The 25,135-nt window shown below is 45.8% G+C and overlaps 2 protein-coding genes and 1 non-coding gene across 4 annotated transcripts; 1 reads left to right on the plus strand and 2 right to left on the minus strand.

Annotated features, from left to right (window-relative positions):
• Positions 1 to 443: 443 nt before the first annotated feature.
• TRNAM-CAU lies at positions 444 to 516 on the minus strand. Its single transcript has one exon. It is a non-coding gene; the product is annotated as a tRNA-Met (tRNA).
• A 2,125-nt stretch (positions 517 to 2,641) lies between these two features.
• Positions 2,642 to 16,807, plus strand: FAM83A (family with sequence similarity 83 member A). Its single transcript, XM_031552915.1, has 4 exons — positions 2,642 to 3,398; positions 6,523 to 6,690; positions 7,916 to 8,040; positions 11,893 to 16,807. Exons 1-4 carry the CDS (start codon positions 2,826 to 2,828, stop codon positions 12,437 to 12,439), a joined length of 1,413 nt encoding a protein of 470 aa, XP_031408775.1. The 5' UTR covers positions 2,642 to 2,825; the 3' UTR covers positions 12,440 to 16,807.
• A 567-nt stretch (positions 16,808 to 17,374) lies between these two features.
• On the minus strand, positions 17,375 to 25,129 carry C3H8orf76 (chromosome 3 C8orf76 homolog). 2 transcript variants are annotated; one of them, XM_031552916.1, is made up of 5 exons: positions 24,996 to 25,129; positions 21,985 to 22,128; positions 20,995 to 21,225; positions 18,779 to 18,910; positions 17,375 to 17,704 (listed from the first exon to the last, which is right to left on the minus strand). In XM_031552916.1, exons 1-5 carry the CDS (start codon positions 25,119 to 25,121, stop codon positions 17,498 to 17,500), a joined length of 840 nt encoding a protein of 279 aa, XP_031408776.1. In that variant the 5' UTR covers positions 25,122 to 25,129; the 3' UTR covers positions 17,375 to 17,497. The 2 variants fall into 2 exon arrangements, 1 of the variants encoding a protein (XP_031408776.1); XR_004159323.1 differs by having other exon boundaries at positions 17,681 to 17,704; positions 20,714 to 21,225.
• Positions 25,130 to 25,135: the final 6 nt, after the last annotated feature.

The following is a 25,135-nucleotide window of genomic DNA, read 5'->3' on the forward strand; positions in this document are numbered from 1 at the left end:
CAGCTGTTCATCACGTTGGCCTCCACACTTAGAAATATTGGGATTTGCACGTGATTATTTCCACATTTAAAAAAATAATAATTTTTTGGCTAGCAGCTTGGTCCATATGTGTACACACTTACAGTTTGTAAAGATGTTAGCACTGTGCATAAGACGGAAGGTTTGCAGGGGGAAGCCGAGCCCAGCCATATCTGGGCGCAGCTGGCTGTGCCTGCTGTTCCTCTGGTCAGACTGCACAACCCTGCCTGCCGGGGCTGCTGCGGGAAACTTCTCTGAGTTCCCAGTGCTAACCTCTACTTTCTCTGCTCCCAAATGCTGAGATAAGCTTAGATTCTGAAAAAGTAACACCAGCCAAAGTGCGACCCTGGCACACCTGGCCGCGGGCAACACGCGGTCGGAACAGGGACACCGAACCAGAAACGAAAAAAAACGTTTCCCGCCTTTGCCCCGTGTGAGGTTCGAACTCACGACCTTCAGATTATGAGACTGACGCGCTACCTACTGCGCTAACGAGGCGGCTGAACGCTCCTTTCCCCTGCAGACTGTCGAGCTTGGTCTGGCCCTGCGATGCTGTGGAGAATCTGTGTTCTTGTGTCCTTTCCCCGGTCGCCAAGGGCACGGTGACCACTTCTGCCTTCAGTACGGGAAAAAGAGGGCGGGAGAAACAGCTCGGCCCTCCCCGCGGCTGCTGGGTCGGGCTCTGTGCCGCAGTGCCGTATGGTGGGGCCTCACAGTGGCCGTGCGGGAACCTGTGGTGACCATACAGGACCCCACCGTGACTGTGTGGGGGGCTGTGGAGACAGCATGGAGCTTCGTGGTGACCCTGTGGGGCCCCAAGGTCACAGTGTGGGACCCTGTGGTGGCCGTGCATGTCATCAGTGTGATAGTGTGGGGCCTCATGGTGGCCATGAGGGGACCTTATGGGACCCCAGCCTGACACTGGGGTCTTCCTCAGGGTAACTGTGGGGACACTAGGTTGGCTGTGTGGTCCACAAAGTGACCAGGAGGGACCCCATGTGGTGACAGTGTGGGCCTTGAGGTGGCCATGAAAGGACCTCAGGACATCGGGACCACGGGGGACCCTTTGGTGACCGTATTGGACCCCATGTTGACTGGGAGGAGTCAGAGGTGGCAGTGCTGGCACAGCCTGGACTGGACGGCAGGCAGGGCCACTGATGTCCCTGCAGGGCCCAGGGAAGATCTGATTGGTGTTGACAGGGCGCGATCTCTCACGTCACATTAATTAGGCGGCATCCTTTTCAACATAATTGCGCAGAGCAGGTCACTAGATAATTAATGACTATTTGCTGCGTCTGACAGCTGTGGGCGGATGTCGGGGTGGGGGAGGGCAGGGGAGAATTCCTAAAGTCACATCGCAAGCTGTGCCACCTGGACACCACCTCTGCGACCCGAGGTGAGTGTTCCCTCCCCCAGAGATCTACGTGTGAAATCGGAGCCACTTCACGCTCCTCTCTGTTTTTATATGGATGCTTGTGTCGTGCTGGCATATAATTATTATTTTCTTTTATTTTTTTTTTTTTCCATAAGGCATCTGAAAATAGACTGTGGGGACACAGACACAGAATCTGTGAAGCTACCCTGGAAAAACAGGCCTCTGACAAGCCCTGAGGACACCTGTGCTCCAGAGCGTGCTGGTAAGAGGGACAGCACTCCTTCCAGCTCAGAGGTGCCCTGAGCAGCCTTTCCCCTGTATGAGGCCAGGCAGCGTCTGCTCCACCCTGCTCTGCCTATGGCCCCCTCCAGAGCCACAACACCTTGAAGCAGCGTGGAGCAGAGCGATGGCGAACCCAACCTGTGTGATAAAAGTGTGTCACACGTGCCTCTGCGTAAAAGCATGCACGCAAGTATTTATGGAACACCTGGGGCACAGTGCCTGCACACCCTGCCTCGCCTCGCCCCGCGCAGTCATACCAGTCCGCCTGGCTCCCAGAGGTGCTGCCTCTCACCCCATTGCGAACCCCTGTCCTGCTAATGACAGCAGCCGGGCTGCCACAGTGACAACGTGACTCCAGAGCTGCAGCCTTAAAAAAAAAAATAGGAAACCAAACAAACAGTGCTAAATGTGCACAATCAAATGATGAGTGTTTGTATTTCTGATGCTTTGAGGCCAGCTCACAACCCTCCCTCCACATAATGCTCAGGATGTTTGGGAAGGGGTGTTTTTCTTTTAATAGGACAGCATAGTCACAAAGCTTTAAAGAAATAAATGAGTGAATCGTCCATGGTAATAGCAACATACTGTGAACGGGGCACAGTGACGAATTTCAGGTTTATTTTTAAGCCCTGCCTGACAGCATGTAGGTACAGACAGGAGTCCGTAACCCCTTCTGCTGTTCTGAAGCTATGGACGCAGCTGATGTCTTTGTCCCAGTTAAAGTTTTTGCTCCATAGCAAATGCTATGGGAGGACAGAGAAGCCTCAAGCTGTTTTGAAGATTGTGCAACGATACTTGGGAGCCTACCTGCTTTTGCTTGAATACTTTCCTTGCTCGCATTTCACAGGATGCTCCGAGTAGGGAAATACAGCCAAATCAAACAGCCCTGGTAATTGGACGCGAGTCCTTCGGATTCCCTTGGGGTGAGGTGGGTGCCTCGCAGATAAGCAATCTAATCAGCTTTGTGCTTGTGTCCTATCTGGAAACAGAGTGTTGCTAGAGTACACTACCACCTGAGTAGTGAGCTTGGGTTGTTTTTTGAAGATAATTGTACCGACAGAATCAGGGAGTGTGAATTTGCCAGAGGTAATAAGATCTCTTTATTTTTATTCAGAGTTAATTCGTTCAGTCAAGGTGATTTTACGCCAGGATGCAGACTCCCAACACGACGGGCGATTGCGTCGCCTGCACCACACATATGCATGGTGCCTACTCTGCAGATCGGCTGCTGAGACACAGAGCCATGAGCCACCCCAGACACATGGGCAAGATAAAAAAGCGGCTGGAGGACATCAAGAACCAGTCCCTGAAGTCGACAAAAGCAGATTTCAGCCACAACGAAAGCATCAGACTGGCCACGGACGCTTTCCTGGATGGTGGGACAGACTCGTATCTCCAGACTTTAAGCAAAGAAGGAGAGGTGGATTTCCTCTCCTCGGTGGAAGCTCGGTACATCAAGGAGAACGCCCGGGAGTCCTATTATGCGCAGGAATCCCCCACAGATGGGGCAGCCGCGCAAAGGCAGAACGATGGCGGCTCCCTGCCTTCAGGGACTTACTTCCCCACCATTTCTGACAGCAGTGAGCCCGCTCTCCTGCACACATGGATTACAGCGGAGAAGCCGTATTTAAAGGAAAAGTCCACGGCCACAGTGTACTTCCAGACAGAGAAGAACAGCAACATCAGAGACATCATACGCCGGTACATCAACAAGACCACGCAGGTATGGAGAGAAAGCTTGTGTTCCTCTGCATATATTTGTCTTCCTGCCCTTAGAAAGACTGGGTTTAAAGGCGCGTGTGTGATTAGACCAGCCTCATGCATTACCGTGTAGCTTTGCTCTAGAAAGGGCCCACTACTGAACAAATGCATCGCTGTCACTGCCTCAGTGCGTCCGCCTGGCTGTGGTCGTGATGGAGGACTGGTCTGTAGCACCTCAGTGCCAGGCTAGGGGAGCCCTGCACAGCGCTGTCCTACCATGAATGAAAATGAAGCTGAGGCAAGCTCTGAATAAACAGTGGTCGTTGTAAGGGATTGGTGGGAGGTGTGGGTGGACAGAGCTCATTGAAAAGGGGGCACTTGTGTGCCAGGAGATGTCCCCCAGGGAATGGACCTCTTCAGAAGGCATCCCATCCGCAGTACTTTATCAGTGCCACTAAAATGTCACACAGGCTCCATACAGAGCCTCAGAGCCTCACTCAGAATGTGGGAGAGGTGCAGGGGAAGTCTAATACAGACAAGTTACGGGGACATGGAGAGATGCCTGTCACAGGTCATGTGTGCATAAGTGGAAAATCTGAGGACAAACAGCTGAAGGGGGCAAAAACCTTTGGTGGTGTGCTCTAGTGGTATTGTGACAGCTCAGCTCAGTTTTCAGGGGAAAATACTTGGCACTTCAGATCTCTCCTTATCACTGTTAAGAGATTTTGCCCGTGTAAACTTGAGGTTCCATTGGCAGTCTCACAGATGAATGGTCAGAAACAAACTCTTTGTGACTGCTGTACTAGAATGGAAATGTAGGGCCTCCTGAGCAGCAATGAAATCCCCAAGGAGGGGTGTAAGGGTCAGAGCACTGGGCTACATTGGATGCAGGGACCCTAGGCAAGACCCTACAGACCCAGGTGGAAAGGGAGTTTTGTGGGTCCTGCTCTCCAGAACGGGAGCCCTCTAGAATCAGAGCCATTGGAGCTGGCACTAGTGATGCTAAAGGTACTAGCAGAAAAAAACCTCTTATCCCAAGAAGAGAAAAATTCTAGGGGAAAAAATGGGAAATGCAGTATACATCCATGGTTCAAATGGGCTGCTGATAGTATACATTTGGCAACTGCTGTTTGAGTGCACTTTCTCAGTGATGGGAATTGTTAGTGTGTGATGAGGGGACATGCTGAATACGATAGTACTTAAGGTATCCATTAACAGCATAAATAGAATAAGGAATATATTTGTGGATGACATCAAACTGTGGAGGGCTGGAGAGCAGAGACTCTATAGAGTGACTATAGAGTGCTATAATCAATTGGATTATGAACAATTGGACTGGTTTATCTTTGACATCTTTTCCAACCTTAATGATTGTATGATTCTGTAACCCTAACATCCTTGTGAGGCATAAATTGTAAAGTGAAATTCAGGCAAAAGAAATGAGAAGTGTTGCCAGGAAGAGAGAAGAGCCAAGTGCAGTAACATAAATTGAGAACAACCAGTGAAGAAGCAGCATGTGAGAGTGGTCTGGAGCTATGGTGAGGCTGAGTGTGAGACAGCAGTTCTGTGCTGTGTATAAAGGCAAGAGCAGTCCACAATGTGCTAACAAAGTGTGAACATAAGGTGTTGGACAGCACTGGGCCATTACCTGGCACTGGCAGGGCCCTTTCTGAAGCACTGTGCTCTGGCAGCAGAATGAAGCTGTGGGATCCTCACTGCTACCCAAATAATGTGGCTTCATTGGTCTTGTGGGATTTATATATGGGGGTGGAAAGGGAATAAGCTTTCTGTAAGATTGAGTCAAAGTTGAAAGAAATTAGCGGGGCAGATCTGCAGAAATACTGTAAAAATTGTTTTCATTGACTGTATTTTATTGAACGTGATACCCTGTGAGGGCAACTATGAGGGGTTCCTCTCCAGCTGTTACCTTCTGCAGGTAAGGGGGGTACAGCTGCACTGAGCTGCCCTGGCAGACACCTCTTTCTGGGGACAACAGCAGGGAAGATGGTAAGAACTCAGCACTGAGCCTAGTGGCTATGGCATGAGCTTGATTTTACAGCACATTTATGGTTCCTTCAACCACACGCTGCCTGGAGGCTGTGAATTTAAGCAGCTGGAGGGTCTTTAATGGCAGTCCATGCTGCTGCAAGGCTTTTACATATGCTCCTGCTGTTTGTGACTTTGGAAATGTGGATGTATGTTTAAACTGAAACAATTAGCTCATGAATTATTGTGAAAGTTGGATATAAAAAGAAATAAACATGAAGCTGTTGCAGTCTGTCAGCCCACTACCAACTGCAGGGAGCAGATTTAAAAACAGGGCTGCTCCAGACCTAAGTTGTAACAGGGAAAGCGTCGTTCAGTACTTGCTTAATGCATGTGACTTATGAAAGCCACTTGGCAAGAGCTGTGGCCTCTTATTTTAGCTACATCCTTATTATTCTCTGATTAGTGTTTTAATATCCTTCCTAGTGCTGAAATCTCACCTACAATTTCCTGGTTCACATTATGTTTGGTGATGAAAAGAACTTAACTGAAGTGCATACATTGCATGTTAGATTGGATTTATATGAACAATAAAACAGTGAAGCAATGTGTCTCACACATCTCACAGATTCAGTGATGCATGGGAGAAACAGAATAAATATCCACACGTATGTTTCAAATTTTTCATTTGTTGGAGTAAAAAAAAAAAGGGCTCCAGGGAGATCTCACTGCCTCACTGTGGCCTTCTAATACTTGAAGGGAGCACACAAACAGGAGGGGGAATGGCTGTTTATGAGGGTGAATAGTGATAGGACAAGGGGGAATGGTCTTAAACTGAGACAGGGTTTAATTTGGGATAGATATTAGGAGGAAGTTTTTCACAAAGAGGATGGTAATGCACTGGAACAGGTTGCCCAAGGAGGTTGTGGATGCCCCATCCCTGGAGGCATTCAATGCCAGGCTGGATGTGGCTCTGGGCAGCCTGGTCTGGTGGTTGGCAACCCTGCACAGGGGGTTGAAACTAGGTGGTCATTGTGGTCCTTTTCAACCCATCCCATTCTATGATTCTGTGATTCCATGAAATACCAATGCATTTCAGGTGGCCATGACTTCAACTAATCGACCATGACATCAACTAATGCTTCTGCTTTTTCCCCTAGGTGCTGGCTATCGTGATGGATGTATTCACAGATACTGAGATCCTTTGTGACCTCCTGGAGGCAGCCAACAAGCGCATGGTATTTGTCTACCTGCTGCTGGACCATGGCAATATAAATCTCTTCTCAGAGATGTGTGACAAGCTGCAGATTGCTGAGGATCTCTTCAAGGTACTGTGGCTCTGAAATTCTTTAGGCTTTGAGTTAGAAGCACAGTTAAGCTAGGGTCATTCCTAACATCCCTAACATGTAATTAAAGCAGAGAAGGAGATTTCCAGAGGTACTGTAATCTAATTATTCTTTAAAAATGCCTACACTTTTCCATGCATTTTTTGAGGAAGCTAAGGCATTTCCATTAGATGTCCATTAGAGTGGATGTCCATTAGATGTCCATTAGACCCTAAGAATGATGGTCTGGTAGCCATAGGTAGTGGGAAGCCCTAGCTGCACACATAATCCTGCATATGAAAATCCTGGGTGGCCAGAAAGACTGAACTGAGTGCTCTCAGTTGTTCTGTGAGGGCCGAGTTCTGCTGGCATTGCCTGGCTCGCTTGACTGCTGCTCTTGATCCTCAGCCTCAGTGTTTTAGTTGAATTCCATGGGTGTTTGCATGAAATGTAATAAAATTGTATTGTTAAGGCTTTGCTGTAAGGGTAATGCCTCACATTTAGCTGTCTGCTAGCTTAGTCCAACTTCATCCCTGCTGGAGGAAATTGACCTTAAAATTAACCATTGAACCAGGTATTCAAGAACCATGGAGATGTAGCACTGAGGGACATGGTTAGTGGGCATGGTGGAGGTGGGCTGATGGTCGGACTAGGAGCTCTTAGTGGTCTTTCCAACCATAGAAATGATTCTGTGAATTGATACCATGGGCCAAATACACCTTCAGCTCCATTCACACGTACTTACATTTGATAGGACATTAATGGCTTGTCTGGGCATCACCAGCCACTCAGTTGCCTGTACTGATTAGAAGAGGAAAGGTTTTGCCCTGCTGTATTATGTCATTGATCAGTGTGAAACAAGAGGGATCAAATCTAAAGCTGAGATGTCAGCAGAGGTACAGACTGTTCTTGGCTACAGACACATCTCTAGTATTCTTTTGACTAGGGGGAGCAACCATACTGTCATAGGTTGCAGCTCCTCTGTGCAAATTTTCATGTATGTTTATTTGCTCATTGAAAAATCAGCCCTGAAAACTTGGCTGGGCTTCCATCACGCCCAAACCTTTAAATATAACAATGGAGTCCATGATGAAGCCATAAGAGGAATGGAGGAAGTGAAGCGTTGAAGGCAAGAGGGAAAAGAGGCCTTTTCCTTCTGATTTTTAGTTCAAACGAACAAACAAACATGTAATTCACTGTGTTCAAATAATTCTTTTTTCCTTACTAGAATATCTCAGTCCGCAGTGTTACTGGAGAGGTATACTGTGCCAAATCAGGCAGGAAATTTTCAGGACAAATACAAGAAAAATTTCTTATCTCTGACTGGAGATACGTTCTCTCTGGATCCTACAGGTGAGATACACCACTGCAGTTGTTTGTTTGTTTGTTTGTTTCTTTTTCCTTTTCTGCAAGTTGTTTTGGCAATTTCAGGCACAGGATGTAGCATCTCAACAACTGGGCTTTTAATTAAGGTCCACAATCCTCAGGTCAGAGAATTACATGAGATTCTGAGTTTGCATCAAATAAAGTTCCTAAGCTTCATGGCTACGTAGATAAGCATCACAAATGACTGAGGTGTATCCTAGAAACTCAGATACAAAAAAGACAAGGGAAAAAATTACATATGTGATTATTTAATTAAAAGGATGAGATTGTTTTCCTTAATCCAGGTTTGTGATTTGGAACTTAATTGCTTCGATCAACTGTGCCAGCAGGAAGATCATGTAACTGTAAGAACAGAGGTAAATGTGAACACGTGGGGACAGCGAAGGCTGTAAGAGCTCAGCTGCCTCCAGAGGCAGGCACCCATTCTTTCATTCACTTTCCAAATGAACTGTCAGAAAAGGAGTGAACAAACCATGTTGTTGGCTTTCTGTTTGATTTATTGGACTCTGTGGCTTAATTGTTCTTCAGTTTTGTTTTAATTTCTCATCAAATCTGTTTAGAAGTGCAGAAACAGAGTTCTGTGGAGAATAGAAGAAGATACGTAGGAGAAGAGGGACTGAGCAGGACAGCTTTTCTCTAGTCAAGAAGGATCCTTTTGGCTTTTATATCCTAATAAAAAAAAAAGAGAAAGGAAAAAAGAAAAACCTTTCAAGTCCTCTGCAGTGCAGTCACTCCTCTCATTCTTTTCTGCTGTTGCATTATCTTCTAAATTCAAGAGCCTCGTCAAAGTTATCCTATGTTATCCATTATCTCCTATGCAGCAAGCAAGCAGAGATAGTGGTGAGGAACAAATCCATATGCTATTTGACTTCATCATGCTCAATTTGTGGATTCACACAGCTTATAAACAGCAATCAATACATGGCATTGCTGTAGGCTTCTGGCTCTCACTTCATTCATCTCAAAGTTTTATCATCACCAAATCTTGCCCACCAACCTCTGCAGGTGTAAACAATAAGGATCTTAAAAGAGAGTAAAACAGACTCTTCTGCAATGTATTTGTTGGAAAGGAAATTTGAGTAGATCTCAAAACTAATACAAAATACGTTAAAGCAAATACCTTTAGGACAAGGGGAAATGGCTTCAAGCTCAGGGAGGGTAGATTTAGGTTAGATATAAGGAAAACATCTTTTACAGTGGGGTGGTGAGGCACTGGAACAGGCTGCCCAGTGATGTGGTTGATGCCCCATCCCTGGAGACCTTCAGGGTGGGGCTGGATAGGGCCCTGGGCAACCTGATTTAGCTGTAGTTTACAGCTCCCCTGTTTTTAGCTCCCCTATTCATTGCAGGGGAGATAGACTTGATGGCCTTCAGAGCTCTCTTCCAACTCTAAGGATAGAATCCTTATGATCTATGAGTCTATGAAAACTCACAGAACTGTGTATTCCACTAAGTGCTGTGGTCTGCATGACTTTTTGACAGCAGGCCGAGGGAATAAAATAGCCCTTTGGTACCCAGTGCTCTGCAAGGGACCGGGGCTTGCTGCTTGCAGCCAAAGGGTGTGGGAACAAAATATGTTGGTCTCAAAGACAACAAAGAGGGCTGAAGTTGGTAATCAGAGGAAAAGGAATCACACTGAACCTATAGGATCTGCTGCTCCAAAGCAGTGTTTAAAAACACATTAAAAATCCGTTGCTTCAGTCATGTGGGTACGTTTGGTTCTGCCAAGAACTGAGAAGCTCCTGAATAAGCTGGCCCTCTTTCCTCAGGCAGAAAGCACCAGAGCTGGAAGCAGCACACATCCACATGCAGCTGTCTAACATCACATAGGTCTCACCGTGTGCACTTACTGTGTTTTTTTTCTTGTTCGGAGTTTTCTTAACAGTTTGATAGAGGACAGGGAAAGATTCTGAGTGCTTCTTTGTGAATAAAGGCAATGCCACACGAGTGCAGCAGTTGTTACCAGACAGCAGTGAGCTGGCTTGCTAGGCTGCTTACCTCAACTCTCAAGGTTTTAGGTGTTTAGAATGATTTGCCTAAAGCGGATGAGCAGTACCCACATTTTAGTAACTTACTGTGTATTGTCATGCTCAGACATAAAATGTATAGTCTGTATGTCACGACTTAGAGAGCTGGGGCTCTTCAGCTTGGAGAAGAGAAAGCTCTGGGGGAACCTTAAAGTGGCCTTCTAGTACCTGGAGGAGGCCTACAGGAAAGCTGGGGAGGGACTTTTATAAGGACAGGTAGCAACAGGACAAGGGGAAATGGCTTTAAACCAGAAGAGAGTAGATTCAGACTAGATAGTAGGAAGAAATTCTTTACTGTGAGGGTGGTGAGGCATTGGAACAGGTTGCCCAGTGAGATTGTGGATGCCCCTTTCCTGGAAGCATTCAAGGCCAGGTTGGATGGGGCTGTGAGCAACCTGGTTTAGAGGGAGGTGTCCCTGCCTATAGCAGGGGGTTGGAACTACATGATCCTAAAGGTCCCTTCCAACCCAAACCATTCTGTGATTCTATGAATTGCCCAAGTTGTGGTTACTTCACTCCTCCCCTTTGCTCCTGAATTAACAGTATAGAAACAATGTATGTCCCAAACCTAACCCTCTTTGAGAATGCCCCAAACCAGAAGATGCAAACTGTCTAAGTGTCAGCCGAGGCTGTCAGCCCTTCTGAGTTTCACAGGAGTTTTGTCAAAACATTGCGACAACAGGATGTGAAGTGCACACACCTACAGCTAAATCTGGCTGTTGGTAATGCTTCTACAAATCCAGCATAGCTAATAAATTCCCACAGGAATAACTGGGACACTTTTTTTTTTTTTTAAACACTGAGTAACCCTGGGTTCAAACCCAGCGCTGCTCTACAGCCTCTGCTGCACAACGCAAACCCCGCTCAGCTCAGGGAGTAATTACATTTTGTTTTATTGATGATGCTGTGGCACAAGGCAGGCTGCACAGCTCAATTGGGTGAGCTTGTGGTTTGGAAAAAAGCACAGATGTATGTTTGCCGAGTGGATTAGGGTAGTGTGTAAAAGAAAAATCATTTACAGGCCATGGAGTGTTTTGAGGCGTCTCTGGATCCCAGAATAAAAACCGCTGTAGTGTTTATCCTTTACAGCAAAGCAGGTGGTTTATTATTATTATTATTATGACTACTAATTTTGTAAAGGCTGTAGAAATATTTTTCATTTCGTTCTACCTATAGTGAAGGAAATGAGCACTTGTCCAACTTGTCAATGGAGGTGTGGTGGTTTGCGTTGTGGGGGCAGGATGCCACAGGAAGGTTGGGTTTCTGTGTGCTTCTCCTGACCAGTGCAAACAAAGGCACAGCACAGTGCAAACAAAGAACAGTTGTTTTTCATTAGTTTTCCTCATGTCAGTTCTGAGTGGGTGAGATTTACAAATGAGCATGTTGTTCTGCAGGGAAGATACAATTTATGTTTTTGCAGACAAGACGTGGTAAGACCTTAATTCAAGCACTGCGTGAGGAAGAGTGGTTCCTAAATAGGGGTCTAAAGCCGGACTGTGGAACAGACACCCGAACGCAAAGCATCTGACATGTGCTGATATGGATACAGGTCCTGGATTCCACCACTCCCTTTAGGAGGCTGTAAAACTTTACAGAGTTTCTTGAAGGTTTTAGTGGTAACTGCAATAACAAGGTTTGACCCAAAAGTCAAAGAGAGAGTACTGATGTGAACTGACCTGAAATTCAGCCAGGATACCACCTCCATCCTGTGTTTGGACCATGAGCCTCAGTACCAGCTCAGTGGGGACCTCCCATTCCCAATGGCTAACCCTTACCATGTCTCTCCTTCCAGCTTCACATGGTTATGTGGCCAGGTTCACCGCAACCTCCTCTCCAAGTTCACTGGTCAAGTTGTGGAGCTGTTTGACGAGGAGTTCCGCCACCTCTATGCACTGTCCAAGCCAGTGAGGGGACCGAAGTCTCCACCGCGCACCATGCCCTTCCTCTTCAGCCAGAGCTGGGCCCTGCCGCGCAGCCTCCCTGACAGCAACGAGGGAAGTGCTAACACTCTTTCAGACCCCTTGAGCAGCCTCTCGACTGGAAGCAACCATCAGACCAAGCAAACCCCAAGAACTCTCATATTCAGCAGCAATTTCACCCCCCAGTCACCTCTGCATCGAGTTAATTCCTTCCACAGCTTTGTTTCATTCACGCCTCCCCCAGCACAGCAGACCATCCAGACTAACTTCTACCAGCCGCACTACGTGGCCGATAGCTCCCCAGCTCTTTATAACAACATGAACATTTACCGACCCATAAGAGTTAGACAAGAGGAACCAAACAGGACAGGCTTAAGCTCACCCTGGAGATGCCTCCATAAAGGTAACCTGTTTGCATAATCAGCACCTTGTTTTGAGCTGCAAGTAAACGTAGTGAGGACCTGTTTAGCAATTGCTTGTACACTGACAAATACAGAAATTCTGCATAATACAAAATAAGGATGATTTCAGGTCTCTTGTTTTGGTGCTTATGGATGCTTCGTTTCCCTAATTAAAAAGCCACCTGCTATCATGTAAACGCTGGCTGCATTACAATCCCAGTAAGAACAAACCTAACAATGTTGCTCACAGTGCAACACTGCTGCTGCCAAGCACCTGCCCTTGGTACCATTTTTGTGTATCAATAGATTGAGGTGGTTTTCGTGCGGCCAGGCACTTGAAAGCAGGCTAAGTCAGTTTCTTACTCCGCACTTCAAGCAGTTGCGTAAGGAGCTAATTCAGGAGGGTAAAGGCTGCTATTTACGTGCCAGACTGACATGCTGCTAGCGCAGCAGTCTACCTTCACTTCATCATCACAGCTCAGTCTCAGTGTAGGAGGATTCCTTTGGGAGCTGACAGGGAAGCACAGTTCCCACCTTCACGCTGTCCCTGATGCGGTCTGCTTGAGGTACACAACAAGGATGCCTGTTTGCAGGGTTTGTTTGAACAGGCCTGCAGGCCATGAACTGGACGGAGACCAACAGCTCAGGGCACAGAGGACATCCTGCAGCCGCCCTACGCTCGGTTCCACTCATTAGCAACATGGGTGCATTCCAGCACACTTTGTTCAAAACCTCCAGTCCCACCAGCTCAGAGCAATTTTCCTCATTGCAGAGCAGCTGTGTAGATTCAGACTGGAAAATGAAGCCAAGGAAGGAAGCAAAGTAGTCCTGCTAGCAACACATCTTTCCAGTACTGAGTTCCAGTTCATGTAAAAGTACACGGATCTTGGAAATGCTCTCAGTGGTTGTTTGACAGAACATTGAGTTGGAGATAAAGGCAATGTAAAGGAGTGTCTTGAATAAAAGGCCATAACAGGGGTTCAGCAGCTTGAACCAGAATGCCTGCAAACCTGAGAAACGTTTGGTCAGACAGCCCATGAGAATGAAGGAAGCTTCTGTAAGCACAAAGCAACAAATTGTGAGATAATTCATGAAATAAAAAGGACATAAGGGATGTCCATCCATGTCCCAAAGTCACTCGATACACAGAATTTACTGATGTATCAGCACTTTGTTGTTTTTTTCATCTGCTTTTCTCTGTCTTCCATTTGACTCCAACAAAAGCCAGAAACCAAACACATTTGCTCATCTGACGCACCTCGCTGGTTTGTCCCTTGTTCAGTAAGGCTAAGGAATTAAATTGCATTCTTTTTCTGTGGATGATGAAAATTGCACACAGCAGCAAAATTTTAAGTGAGGAGTTTCTCACCTTTGGAAGAGCTACAGCTTTAAAAATATACTAGTAGCATTTACAGAACATTGTAAAAGGTAAAAGACAATGCATGCTACATGAGCATGTGAACATTTTTACTTGTGGAATCAGATTTTGGAGACCAAAATAACACTAAAACCCTTCATATCATTGTAAATGTCTGTACATAACAACATTTTTTGATTCCTTGGGAAGAAGGGAAGTTTTCATTCCTATGAGAATTCTATTGAATTGTCTAAATATGACCAAGAAACATGGTAAATAAAAGAGAAGACTTTCATTAAAATCCTTTGAGAATCATTTTGTTGCTTCATCTTCTCTTCACTTGTGCACCTTACTATCTTTGTTTCCAAAATCATTTCCATAAAGCCAGAGCACAGCTGATAAGAAATTGCATTTTGTTCCTTCCTAAACTGCCAGGAGCAGGATGAAACGTCTGTCCCCTTGGCCTAACTCTGATTTTTCTTCTCAATTTGGTTCAATCCCTCGATCCTGTTGCAGCCCAGCTGTGGGTGGCATGGAGGGGAGTGTGGGCTCACTGCTCTCTCACTCTGAAGCCTTCATTCCCTCCAGGCACAACCCCTGAAATCCAAACAGCCCTTCCCATCACTGGGCCCACACGATTTGCCTGCAGAAGTCTCAGAGAGCGCAGCTAATGAGAGGAGGTGAGGGACATGCTAATAGCACTGATGGAGTGCTGTGAGTTAAGAACCAATTTCAGCTCTGGATCAGGGATACAGCTTGCATTAATTCAGACGACAGCTGAACCCGAATGTCAAATGAATGGAATTTCAGTTTTGATGGAAAACAATCAAGAGTTTACCATTTCAGCCAGGAGTTATGCCAAAAATGCTTGCAGGCTCCCACAGGCTTGATTGCTCAGCAATGAAGGGAACGTGTGCTTACAGGCAGCTGCAGAAAGTACCTGTTGGGAAGGTTGGGCTGGATGCTGACATCCCTCATCAGCCTGCTGCAAGGGAAGGGCCGGTACAAACACTGCTACCGCGTGCTGAGAGAGCGGTGTGAACCTCGCTAGTTCCAGCAGTAACGCCTTCCTTCACCTCAGAAGCAGGGAGCAGGATCCAAATGCTCAGCAGCACAACATCTCACAAGCCTGTGCTTGCACACACTGACCCTTCCAGGAGCATCAGAACTGGGGTTAGAGGGTCCTGCCCCAGGGCCTGGATCATGAGAGAACATCAAAATGACAAAGCCCAGCTCTGGTAACAGATTCTTGCAGTTGGCAATGCTGAATTTGCTATATAACTCAGAGTGGAGTACCAGTGCAAGTATTAATATCAATAAGATTAATACTGTAAGAGCCAAAACACAAAGAAGGCTGTTGCAGGCAAATGTAGAATTATGCGGAGCACTGAAGTGATGCTGAGGCATTCAGACACAAGATGGAAGTGTAAAGCCCCTCTGAGATCAGAAGCAGAAAGCTGGGGTTGGAGGTGGCATGCTGAAAGTGAGGAGTGGGCCAGAAAAGGAGGAGTGCAAGTAGCCAAGGTAAGAGAGAGCCAGCACAATGAGACCAAGGAATGTTCCACAGCCCAGCTCAATAAACACTGCAGACTTGGAGCAGTAACTATGCAACGCATTCAGAGCAACATTCATGTTGTTTTCTTTGCAGTAGTTAAAAACAACATTTTTGCTTTCTTGCTGTATTTGAGAAAACAGTGCCTGTTCTTAAGGAGTGCTGCTTGCATCTGCCCTGCCAGGTGCTGGGGAGTTCACTGCTGTGCTGCCAGTGTGAGACAGCCACATGTTCACCAACCACACACACTCAAATCCCCAAATGGCACTGGCCACGTCACTGTGTGTTTTGGACAGCTCAGTCATGAAATGACAGCATTTGGCAAGCATTTCACATGCTGCTATTTCCACCTTCTACACAGTGGAGCCAAATCATCTGATGAGTTCCCATGAAATATCTCTACAAACTTGGGTCCACAAAAGCTTGTTCCAACATCGTAACTACAGAACTTAATTAAGAGCTGTGGGAAAGCTCCCTTGGGGCTGCTCATGACCATAAGTTTAAGAAGAAACTGGGAGAAGTCCCTGTTCCAGTAACTCAACTACTTTTGCTGATATGTTTGGTATTATGTTTGCTACGCCTTTGTTTTAAGACATTCTATTGTTGATGGCAACATCCTAATTAATTTACAGTCACTAATTAAGGACAGTCACTACTGAAAACAAGGGCAGGCTGCTTGATGAAAGCAGTTAGCCCTGTGTGCATCCAGGTGGGCTTCACTGCCATCCCGGCATGCTCAACTCATGCACATACACGATTTCCACCTAGCAAACACACACATGACTAAAATGAATACTCTGTAATATGTTATGAATTAATGCTTACCCATGTATACTTGCCAAGGCATCACCTTTCGTAACAAGCTGGCCAGGATGTGGTTTAATCGCATTAAGTCACCAAACTATCAAAGATAATTCAACATGGCTGAAGGCAATATTCCATTTTGTTGGAGAGATTTTACAGCCGGTTTAGCAGGAGGATACACTATACCAAGTGTTAGCAACAGATGTCTTAATAAGCACCTTAAAGCTTTAAAATCCATCTCAAAGTTGCAGCTGCACCTAAAAAGTTTGTACATGTACAGTGTACATGTACAGTGTAACATTGCGAGTTACTGAAAGTTTCAGCACTCTTTAATACTGCAGAACAAAACCCAAAGAGAACATGAGGAAAAGTCACATGAAGAAAAGTCAATTACATCTGAGAGATTCCTACTTTTACATTATAAACAATAGGTTTACAAAAAGCCAGTAAGAATCACAGTTTAATGGGATCAAATGAGGCAAGAGCACACTTCTGCCTCAAATGTAAATTGTTTCAAACAAAAGAAAGAAGATATTTGCTTGCCTTCTGCACGCCCAAAGCACGTAACATCAGTACTTCAGAACATAAAGCAAAGTGGTGGCATTGTGAGCTGAAAGCGCAAGCAAGGATCTGCACGATGCAGGAACAACGCTGCTGATTTTCACAGCAGAGGTTTTTCCTTCCTTGCAGGGTTTTACAAAGGATATGCTCTGACTGAACACTCTTCACTACATATAAACAACCCTGGCAGCTTTGGCTTTCCATGTGTAAGCACACTGAGGACCGGGCTGTAGCGAGTTCTGTGCCTGCAAAAACATTCAGCCTAGAAGAAATCTCCTTCCACTCCTAAGTTAAACACTCACTATTTAGATATTTTCCCAAAAACATGAAGTTATTCCTATTGACAACTTCACAGCATAAATGTATTTAAGATCTAGTCATCCAGCTCTGAAAAGAAAATCGCTGTGATGTCAGTTAATCTAGAAATATTACCACTTTTAATTAAGAAAATTCTGTGGCTCCAAGTGCAACAACATAGAATTCGAAACCAAGACATTTTTCTAACTGGACATCAGGAAGGAAAAGCTGCATCATAGGCCCCAAAAAATCACTGGTGCTTCAAGAACACTGTGAGGTTTATGATGGACAGCTACCCTGGAAAACTCCATTTTATACTGGATTTCTTATCATTGTGAATACAAAGGAGTCTTGAACAAAAAAAAACTGTCAGACACCAAGACTTCAAATGCAGAGATTTACTTTCTTGAAATACATACTATAAGAAAACGTAAAAAATACAACATGAACTTTTTGCATGCATCATTCCATAATCCTCTGAAGCCATGACAATAAATACAACAGCCCTACGTTGCCAGAGGTGGGATGTGTATATCTGAAGAGAACTGCCTGTCCAAGTGGCATAAATCATCTCGGAGAATGTCAAACCATTTGATTTCAAATTCTGAGGCCGATGCGGTTACCAATGATGACAGTGCTGAAGAGCCTATGCATTTTACCTCGCCCTGAAATTCCTCTTTTAGTTTTTCTGGTATAAGATCTGCTCCCATCACCTGCAACCACAGTAAGAACAAAGACAGGAGACAAGTAATGTGACATTAATAACAGAACATAAGAACCATCCGCCATCTAGGAGGCGCTTCCAAATCACAATCAAGTTGTCTGCCTGCTGCACTGTCACAAATATGGAGAACTGAGAGCCCAAACTTCGCAGCTGCACAGCCCCTCCCAACGTCAGGTACAACTGTACGTGGGGAGTTTTGCCTTCTGAACAGCGGCACAAGCCCCATCGCCAGCTCTGCGTTCAGCGCCTGCCCCCAAGAGCACCAGCAGCGATCTCTCACCGAGGCAGGGGTGTCAGACCAAGGGAAGCGAGGAAGGCAGCTGCTTGTCGGCAGCCCTTTGGAAACTTGGGATAGTCTGCATGCTGCTGCCCTCTCATGGATGAAAGCCCACAGCTTTGCTTGCCAACTCGGCAAAGACTTGGCCTTTATTAACTGAAACCCGACAATGCTGACAGTAAAGTTACACATTTCTTGGCTTCCTTTTGTTCTTTTAAATAGAACTCCATAGACGCTAGAAATGTTTAAGCTCTATGAATAAAGCCATACAATATTATTCTCTTCTTCTGTGGTTCTTTTAAGTTAGAACCCAGCACATCAAACGGAACAAAGAAACAATGTAAGAGGAACTTTTTCTGAAAATTTGCTGAAAGAATGAAGACTTGAATAATTCAGTAGCCCTCAGTGACATCTCCATTTGCATTTCATACATGTGATTCACTCTGCGGCATCTAAAGTGGCAGAGATAAAACTTGCTTCCCAGGAAATGCACAGCAATGATGCATCTGCAAATACGAGTCCAGCGAGAAACCTAACAACCGTGAGCATTCCTGTAAGGAGAATTTCAGCAGAACAGAGAGACACCTGCATGACATAAGCCAGCGCTACACAGCTATCACAGTCAGTCCCAGATAATGCAGAACCAGGACATCGCCCTGGCTAATGTACCTTGCTTCCTGGCACGGTTAATTAGCCTGGGGGAGAGTCAGGCACCTGCAAGCATGAGCTGGCCCACGTACCCCCACCAGGACCTGGTGAACACACACGCAGAGAACACCCCCCTACCTTGGTCATCTGCAGCAAGGAGTTTTCATTTAAACCAAACTGTGCCACTTTGTCATCAATTTCTTTCTGACATTTTATGTTATTCTCGAGAGCAAAGGATGACTGTTGCAGTTGAGTAAGCTGAAGTAAAGCCTGGAATGAAAATAAGCAGTTAGAAAGGGTACAACTAGCACAAGAATAACTAAAACCAACTATAATAAGATAATACTTTAAAACAGCTCTTCTTGGCCTTTGCCAGCTAAAAAACTGAATCTGTCTATTAAGGTCATTCTGTGTGCACACAGAATACAGAAGAAATATAGAGAAGACCTTCAGAATAATGAAATGCCAAGTATCTCTGGTGCCTCTACACAACCATTTTTCCTCCCACGCAGTTGGGGCACTGAACATTAGCAGTGCTGTATCGAGTGTCCCTCATCCTTATTAAGGCCTAAGGAGACAGCAGAGCATTGCTGCATGCAGCAGCAACCATCTTTGCAACCTGAGAAGAGAGAAATTTGGTTTTGTTTCAACAAACACCAAACATCATCCTCACACAGGTTAGTGTGGGAGTAGTTTCTAAAACCTTTCACTGCTCTTAAGTTGAAGGCAGAGGCCCACAAGTCGAGGAGTCGATTATTTACGATGCTCTGAGACAGACCCTCATTCACTGAATATAGCAATTCTAACATCCCTTTTCCAGGTGCAGTTTACCCATGCAGCACCCGCGTCTCGCATAAACCAGCAGAGCTGAAAGCACCAGATCAGCTAACACGTAACCCTGCGATGGGAAGTTCGCCCTAGAGAAGCACATATGCCAACATAGAATCACAGAACGGCCTGGGTTGAAAAGGACCACAATGATCAACTGGTTTCAACCCCCCTGCTGTGTGCTGGGTCACCAACCACTAAAGCAGGCTGCTCAGAGTCACATCCAGCCTGGATAGAAAGCACAACATCACCGTGCAGTCAAGCAAGGAAATCCCAGAACTGCCTCCATTGTTTCAGTACGTCTGGTTCATCACTGAGATGAGAAGCACAGATTATTTTAAGATGAATGTAGCTTATTAGATACCAGTACTCAATCCCTTAACTTCTCCCAGGCAGCAAATAAAGTCACTTGCTTTCAAAGTACAGATAAAAACTGTCTTTATGTTTCCCAAATGTTGCCCGCAGAGGGCAGTTATAAGGTGTTCTCTGTAAACATGTTCAGAAGTTCATAAAACTGCACTAATCACGTTCAGTGACTGATATATTATTGAGAGGCAAGGGGAAAAAAAAACAAGACTCTTTTAACAAGAAACATTTCCCAGTTATCTCTTTGAACTATTATATTTAGGAGATTTTTGTTGTGTGCAAGAATTTTAGAAAGAGAGGGAATAAAGAGAAAGAGCATTTTAATGCAGCCCTGTCAATCAGCTGTCACAGAGTTCATTTTTCAACCTCATCCATTATGCAAATTGGTGTATTATTAAAATAATACATTTTCACTCAAGCAAGAGGCTTCAGGCAAACAAGCCAGGTGGCACTTGCAGAAGGAAGACGGGCTCACTTCCCTTTGGGGGACTTCAGCTGCTGCATCTTTAATACCAAAGCAGGAACAGCCACGCTCTAGCAGAAGCATTTGGAGGAGAACAAATCCTTTTGTATATAATTATTTGAAAGGAATTGCATAATGGGATCATTTAAGAAATGCTTTACTTCTCAACAACACGTGACACTGGCTTTGTCTTTCCACTCAAATGTCAGTTGTTCATAGCTACCATGCTGGTGAGTTTCACTTTCTACATCTCAATTACGAGACGGTTCTTTTCTTTCTAGGTTGGTGTTACCAATGCTGGAACAAATCTTTAAATCAGAGATGTAAACTGAGAACGTTAAGGCTGGGGAATAACATGCTTAAAATTGTTCTGGACTGGGAGAATCTCACATCATTCTAAGAATGTATTTTGTTACCTTGCTCTAACAAATGAGGCACATGCCTTTACACCAACGTCCTTTGCCATGTCCGGCTCCCAGGACTCACAGGCTGCCTGTTTCCCTTCAGCCTTCCTTCCAGCGTTGTCTGAAGTGCAGAGCATTTCTGTTACAGCCTGGCTGCTGCTGCAGGTCGCTGCACTCTCACTCTTTGTTTCTGCTGCTGGGCAGGACTGAGGGCATTCCCTCTGGCAGTCTGATCTGTGAGGCTGGAGATTAATCTTTCCTCCAGCTGATATTCCGAAACTACCATCACTAACCTCTTTGGAGCAGTGTAGGTTTGTTTCTGGAATGCAAAATGGAGACAAGCTCCGCAAAAGGTCCATATAAGCTTCAGCAAGTGACATCCAGTACCAAGGGTTGAAGGGATGTAAGCAGATCAGCTGCTGCAGACACACAATCTTTTTTTCTACGTTTTCCAGATCCCGATAAATGGCAAACTGCAGGTTGAGAACAGTTGTTAAGTGATCCGTGTTTGTGGCACTGTTTCTCTGAAAACAAAAGAAAAAAGGATTGTAACAGGAGCAGAAAAACAGAACCGTCCTTCAGAGCTTAAGAAAACGTCTCCCTGGGTAATGACAGACAAATATCTCTAAAGGTAGCTTTCACTACTGTTCTCTTAATTTTAAACATGGTACAGATCATGCAAGATCAAGCAGACAGCGTTCCCTTCAGTGGCCTCATCAGTTTGAAAGAAGCCCGTGAACACTGCTGTTTGCTTATATGCAATACTGCTTATGTTATACAGTTGCCCCTCTTTGTAATATGAACACCTTTTATGTACAATGATCAGCAGCAATAAAATTAGCAGATTTCAGAGCCTCCGGACATCTTCTTTTATGGGAAAAACTCCATTTGTGGTTAGATACTCTTCTTGGTGGCAGTTTGGCAGAAAAGTACATGGAAATAAAAGGAAGTGTTGAACCGTCGCTTTTATAGTGGAAAGACTTAAGCATTCATTTATCCCCTTTCTTATAATTCCTATTACATTACATTAATTCTGCCTGGCAGAGCATGATATTTAGTCCCTTCCAGGACTACCAGCTCCCTGCACAGGGAACTCACTGTGGTACAGGGTGTTCTGATTTCTAAAGAGTGATTATATCTGCAGTGACAGTTACCCTCTGTTTACCAAATACTCTGAGCACTGAACATCCTGAAGGATTAAACACACACATTATTTTTGCAGAAAATGGTCTGTACAAAAGAACTACTGGTAATATTTTTTATGTTCAAAGGACATGATTTACCATTCTTTCTGCAATATCCAGAGCTTCCTTGTGCCTTCCTAGTTGAGACAAACAGCGAGCCTGGCCCTCCTGGACGTCCCGCCTCATGGCAATGTTACTGGGAGGCAAATGCTGTAAGCAGTTTGAGTATTCACACAGAGCTTTCTAGCAGCATCGATAAAAAGAAAAGACAAGCAAAGCAGTGAAAGATTTTCATTTAAAGCAATCCCAAGACCAATTTTTCTTTATCCCAACTCAGTGAGCACCTATTGCCAGCAGCACACAAAGGCTCCAGTACCACATGGCCAGGCCAAGAGCTGAGCTCCAAGCTGCCTCAGTCTGGACAGCAATGAGCAGCCCCAGTCCTAATTAATGCTTCAGCTCTGTAAGGATTCCCAGGGCATCTCTCCACCTCTTCCTCACACCACGCCTGATGCAGAAGGGACTGTATGAGCTCACCCCCAGGCCTGGGCCAAACATGAAATAAGGCACCTTTATCCCAACTAACACAGGGATCAGAGCACTCATCCTGAATTTGGGAGGCCTCACTTCAAACCTGTGCACTCCTCGGTGAGAGAAACAGGAGGTGAGAACAAGGAAGTCTGTCCCTCAGCCCATCAGAATAAGCAGCCAGTCGGAGCAGACCACAAGGAATGTGAGTCTCCATCATTCCTGACATAAATTCCTCACAAGGTCATTGGAATTTGCATGAAATGATTAAATATTAATTGGGCCCAGAAAAAAAGACAAGAATGAGCAATATGCTGTACCTTAATGCTCAGGGCACTCACCAAGACTCCAATTAACATTTAAATACATTACATTAAGTATTCAGTGATGCTAAGCCTGGAATCTTCGTTCCTTCCCCACTGTGTGAGAGCTCAAACCAAAAGACCAAAGAGCAGAGCTTTCTCAAAATGAAAATTCAGGTATTCTTTGCAAACTTGATCTAACAAAAAGAGCCTCTAGGCAATATACCCTAAGTAGCTCCTGGCATAATGGCCAAAGTATGTCTCTTCCCCTGCCAAGCTCACATTCTTCTCAAGCAACGTGAGAGTTCCCCTCTATCCAGACAGACCAGAGGAGGGCTGCAGGACACCTCTGCTTGCTCTGCTATGCAATGAAAGAGTATGACCCTGGCAGACTCAGCATTATAAATCCCAAGCAGATTTTGCAGTCAGCTCTGTCCTAAAAATGAGGGTGGCTTAGATCACTGCTCTCCTTGGCATTTCCCATCCAGTAGCTTAGGTTGGCATCAAAACTTTTCACAATGAGTGAAGAGATTCCCATTTCCTTATCTCCAGGCACCGATCTAAGGCCAGCATTCTCAAATCTGTCACTCTCCTCCCTGGCTCTGGCTCTGCCACAGAGACTCAAGAACACTTGACACCAGACACTGCCAACATGAATCAGCGTGACAGCAGCAATGGACGCTCTGTTCTCTGTGTCAGTTTCTCAGGGAAGGGAATCAGAGCACATGGCAGAGAGCAAACCTCTCTTCAGGCGGGTCAGCAGCTAGAGCAGAGTGCCTGATGCAGCCTCGGGCATTTCTCTCTCTGCACACTTCTGTGAATTCCTTCAGGACATCCTTCATTTGAGACTGGAAAATGTCTGTCAGGAACAGACAAGGTGACAACAACACGGGAATAATGTTAAAAAGCAGAATCAAAACCAGATCCACTAATCCAATGGGTAGGGCAAGAAGAGTGCAGTCAGACGCTGTCCTGTTGGCTTTGAAATCAGGGAGCGTGCAATACAAACCATAGCCTGGAGCAAGAAGCTATAAGAGCAGAAACATGGACAGAAGAAGCTGATTTTCACCAGAAAACAAATCTGGGAGAACAAAAGACAGGATCCTGGAACCAGGACAGTAGAGGGAGGAAATCGTCAGTGATTAGTAATGAAGTTAAGGAAGCAGCATGAGAAGAGGGTCTAGGAGTGCAGCAGGCAGAAACCCAAATGGGGAACATGGAAGCATCTCAAAAGCATAACCAGCTACCCAGAAACAAGAGAGTTGGAGGACAGCTAACGATACACAAGCCAACTCTCAGGAGACTGACAACTGCAGCCAGCTGTAACTTGACAGCCAGAGGGAGCTCTGAGAAAGGCAAATGTGATGTTGACAGCCTTTGTGGAACACAGCACTATCCCCACGTGTGGATAAATCCGCACACTGAACTATGGCTGGCTGACCAGGATTTCAATGATTGCCAACAGCAACTGTGACCACTGCTAAACCACTCTGATGTACAGCTTTGGTATGAATTGGCTCCAAGTGAAAAACACCATTTCTGCTGAGCTGCGCAGTTTGTATCTGCTTCACAATGACAATGGGGGAAGGAGATGACATCCAGCTGGGAAAGCTTGCCAAAATGAAGTTAACTGTTACAGTTTGGACACATCTTAACTAGCTGGGTGGTTCCTGCTCAGATCAGATGGATGGGGTGGTTTTGATGAAAAGTTCCATCAAGTTGGACTTCTGTACCACAGGACCTAGCATCTCTAGGGCATGGAGCATCCAGAGGAGCACTATGAAGATGGTGAAGGGTCTGGAGGTCAAGATACATGAGGTAGGGGCTGAGGTCCTTGTGTATGCTCAGCCCAGAGCAGAGGAGCTGAGGGGAGGCCTGATGGCGGCTGCAGCTCCTCACAGGGAGCGGAGGGCAGCACTGAGCTCTGCTCTGTGTGACAGCGACAGGGCACGAGGGAACGGCATGGAGCTGCGTCAGGGTAGGGGCAGGTGGGGGTCAGGGACAGGGTCTGCACCAGAAGGCGGTGGGCATGGAACAGGCTGCCCAGGGCAGTGGGCACGGCCCTGACCTGCTGGAGTCCAGGGAGCACTCAGACTTTGGGAGTGCTGGAATGGAGCCAGGAGTTGACTCGATGCTCGCTGGGTCCCTCCCAGCTCGGGATATTCTGTGGTTGTTCAGACACAGATATATTCACTAAACACATGAGCACCACAGGCCCTAAGTTACACTCCAGCCACCGCCGCTGACCAAAGTCCCGGCGCACAGGAGCCACGAGAATACCTCAAACTCCCGTTCCCTGTAGGCCAGGTCAGCCCGGAACTTCTGGGCCGTCAGTACTTCGGCGTCCTCCTCGCCGCTCGTCTCACCGCAGAACCACTGCAGCACAAACAAACCCGTACAGAGCATCTGGAACCCCACAG

This window comes from Meleagris gallopavo, chromosome 3, assembly GCF_000146605.3.
Source record: "Meleagris gallopavo isolate NT-WF06-2002-E0010 breed Aviagen turkey brand Nicholas breeding stock chromosome 3, Turkey_5.1, whole genome shotgun sequence".
Lineage (NCBI taxonomy): Eukaryota > Metazoa > Chordata > Aves > Galliformes > Phasianidae > Meleagris > Meleagris gallopavo.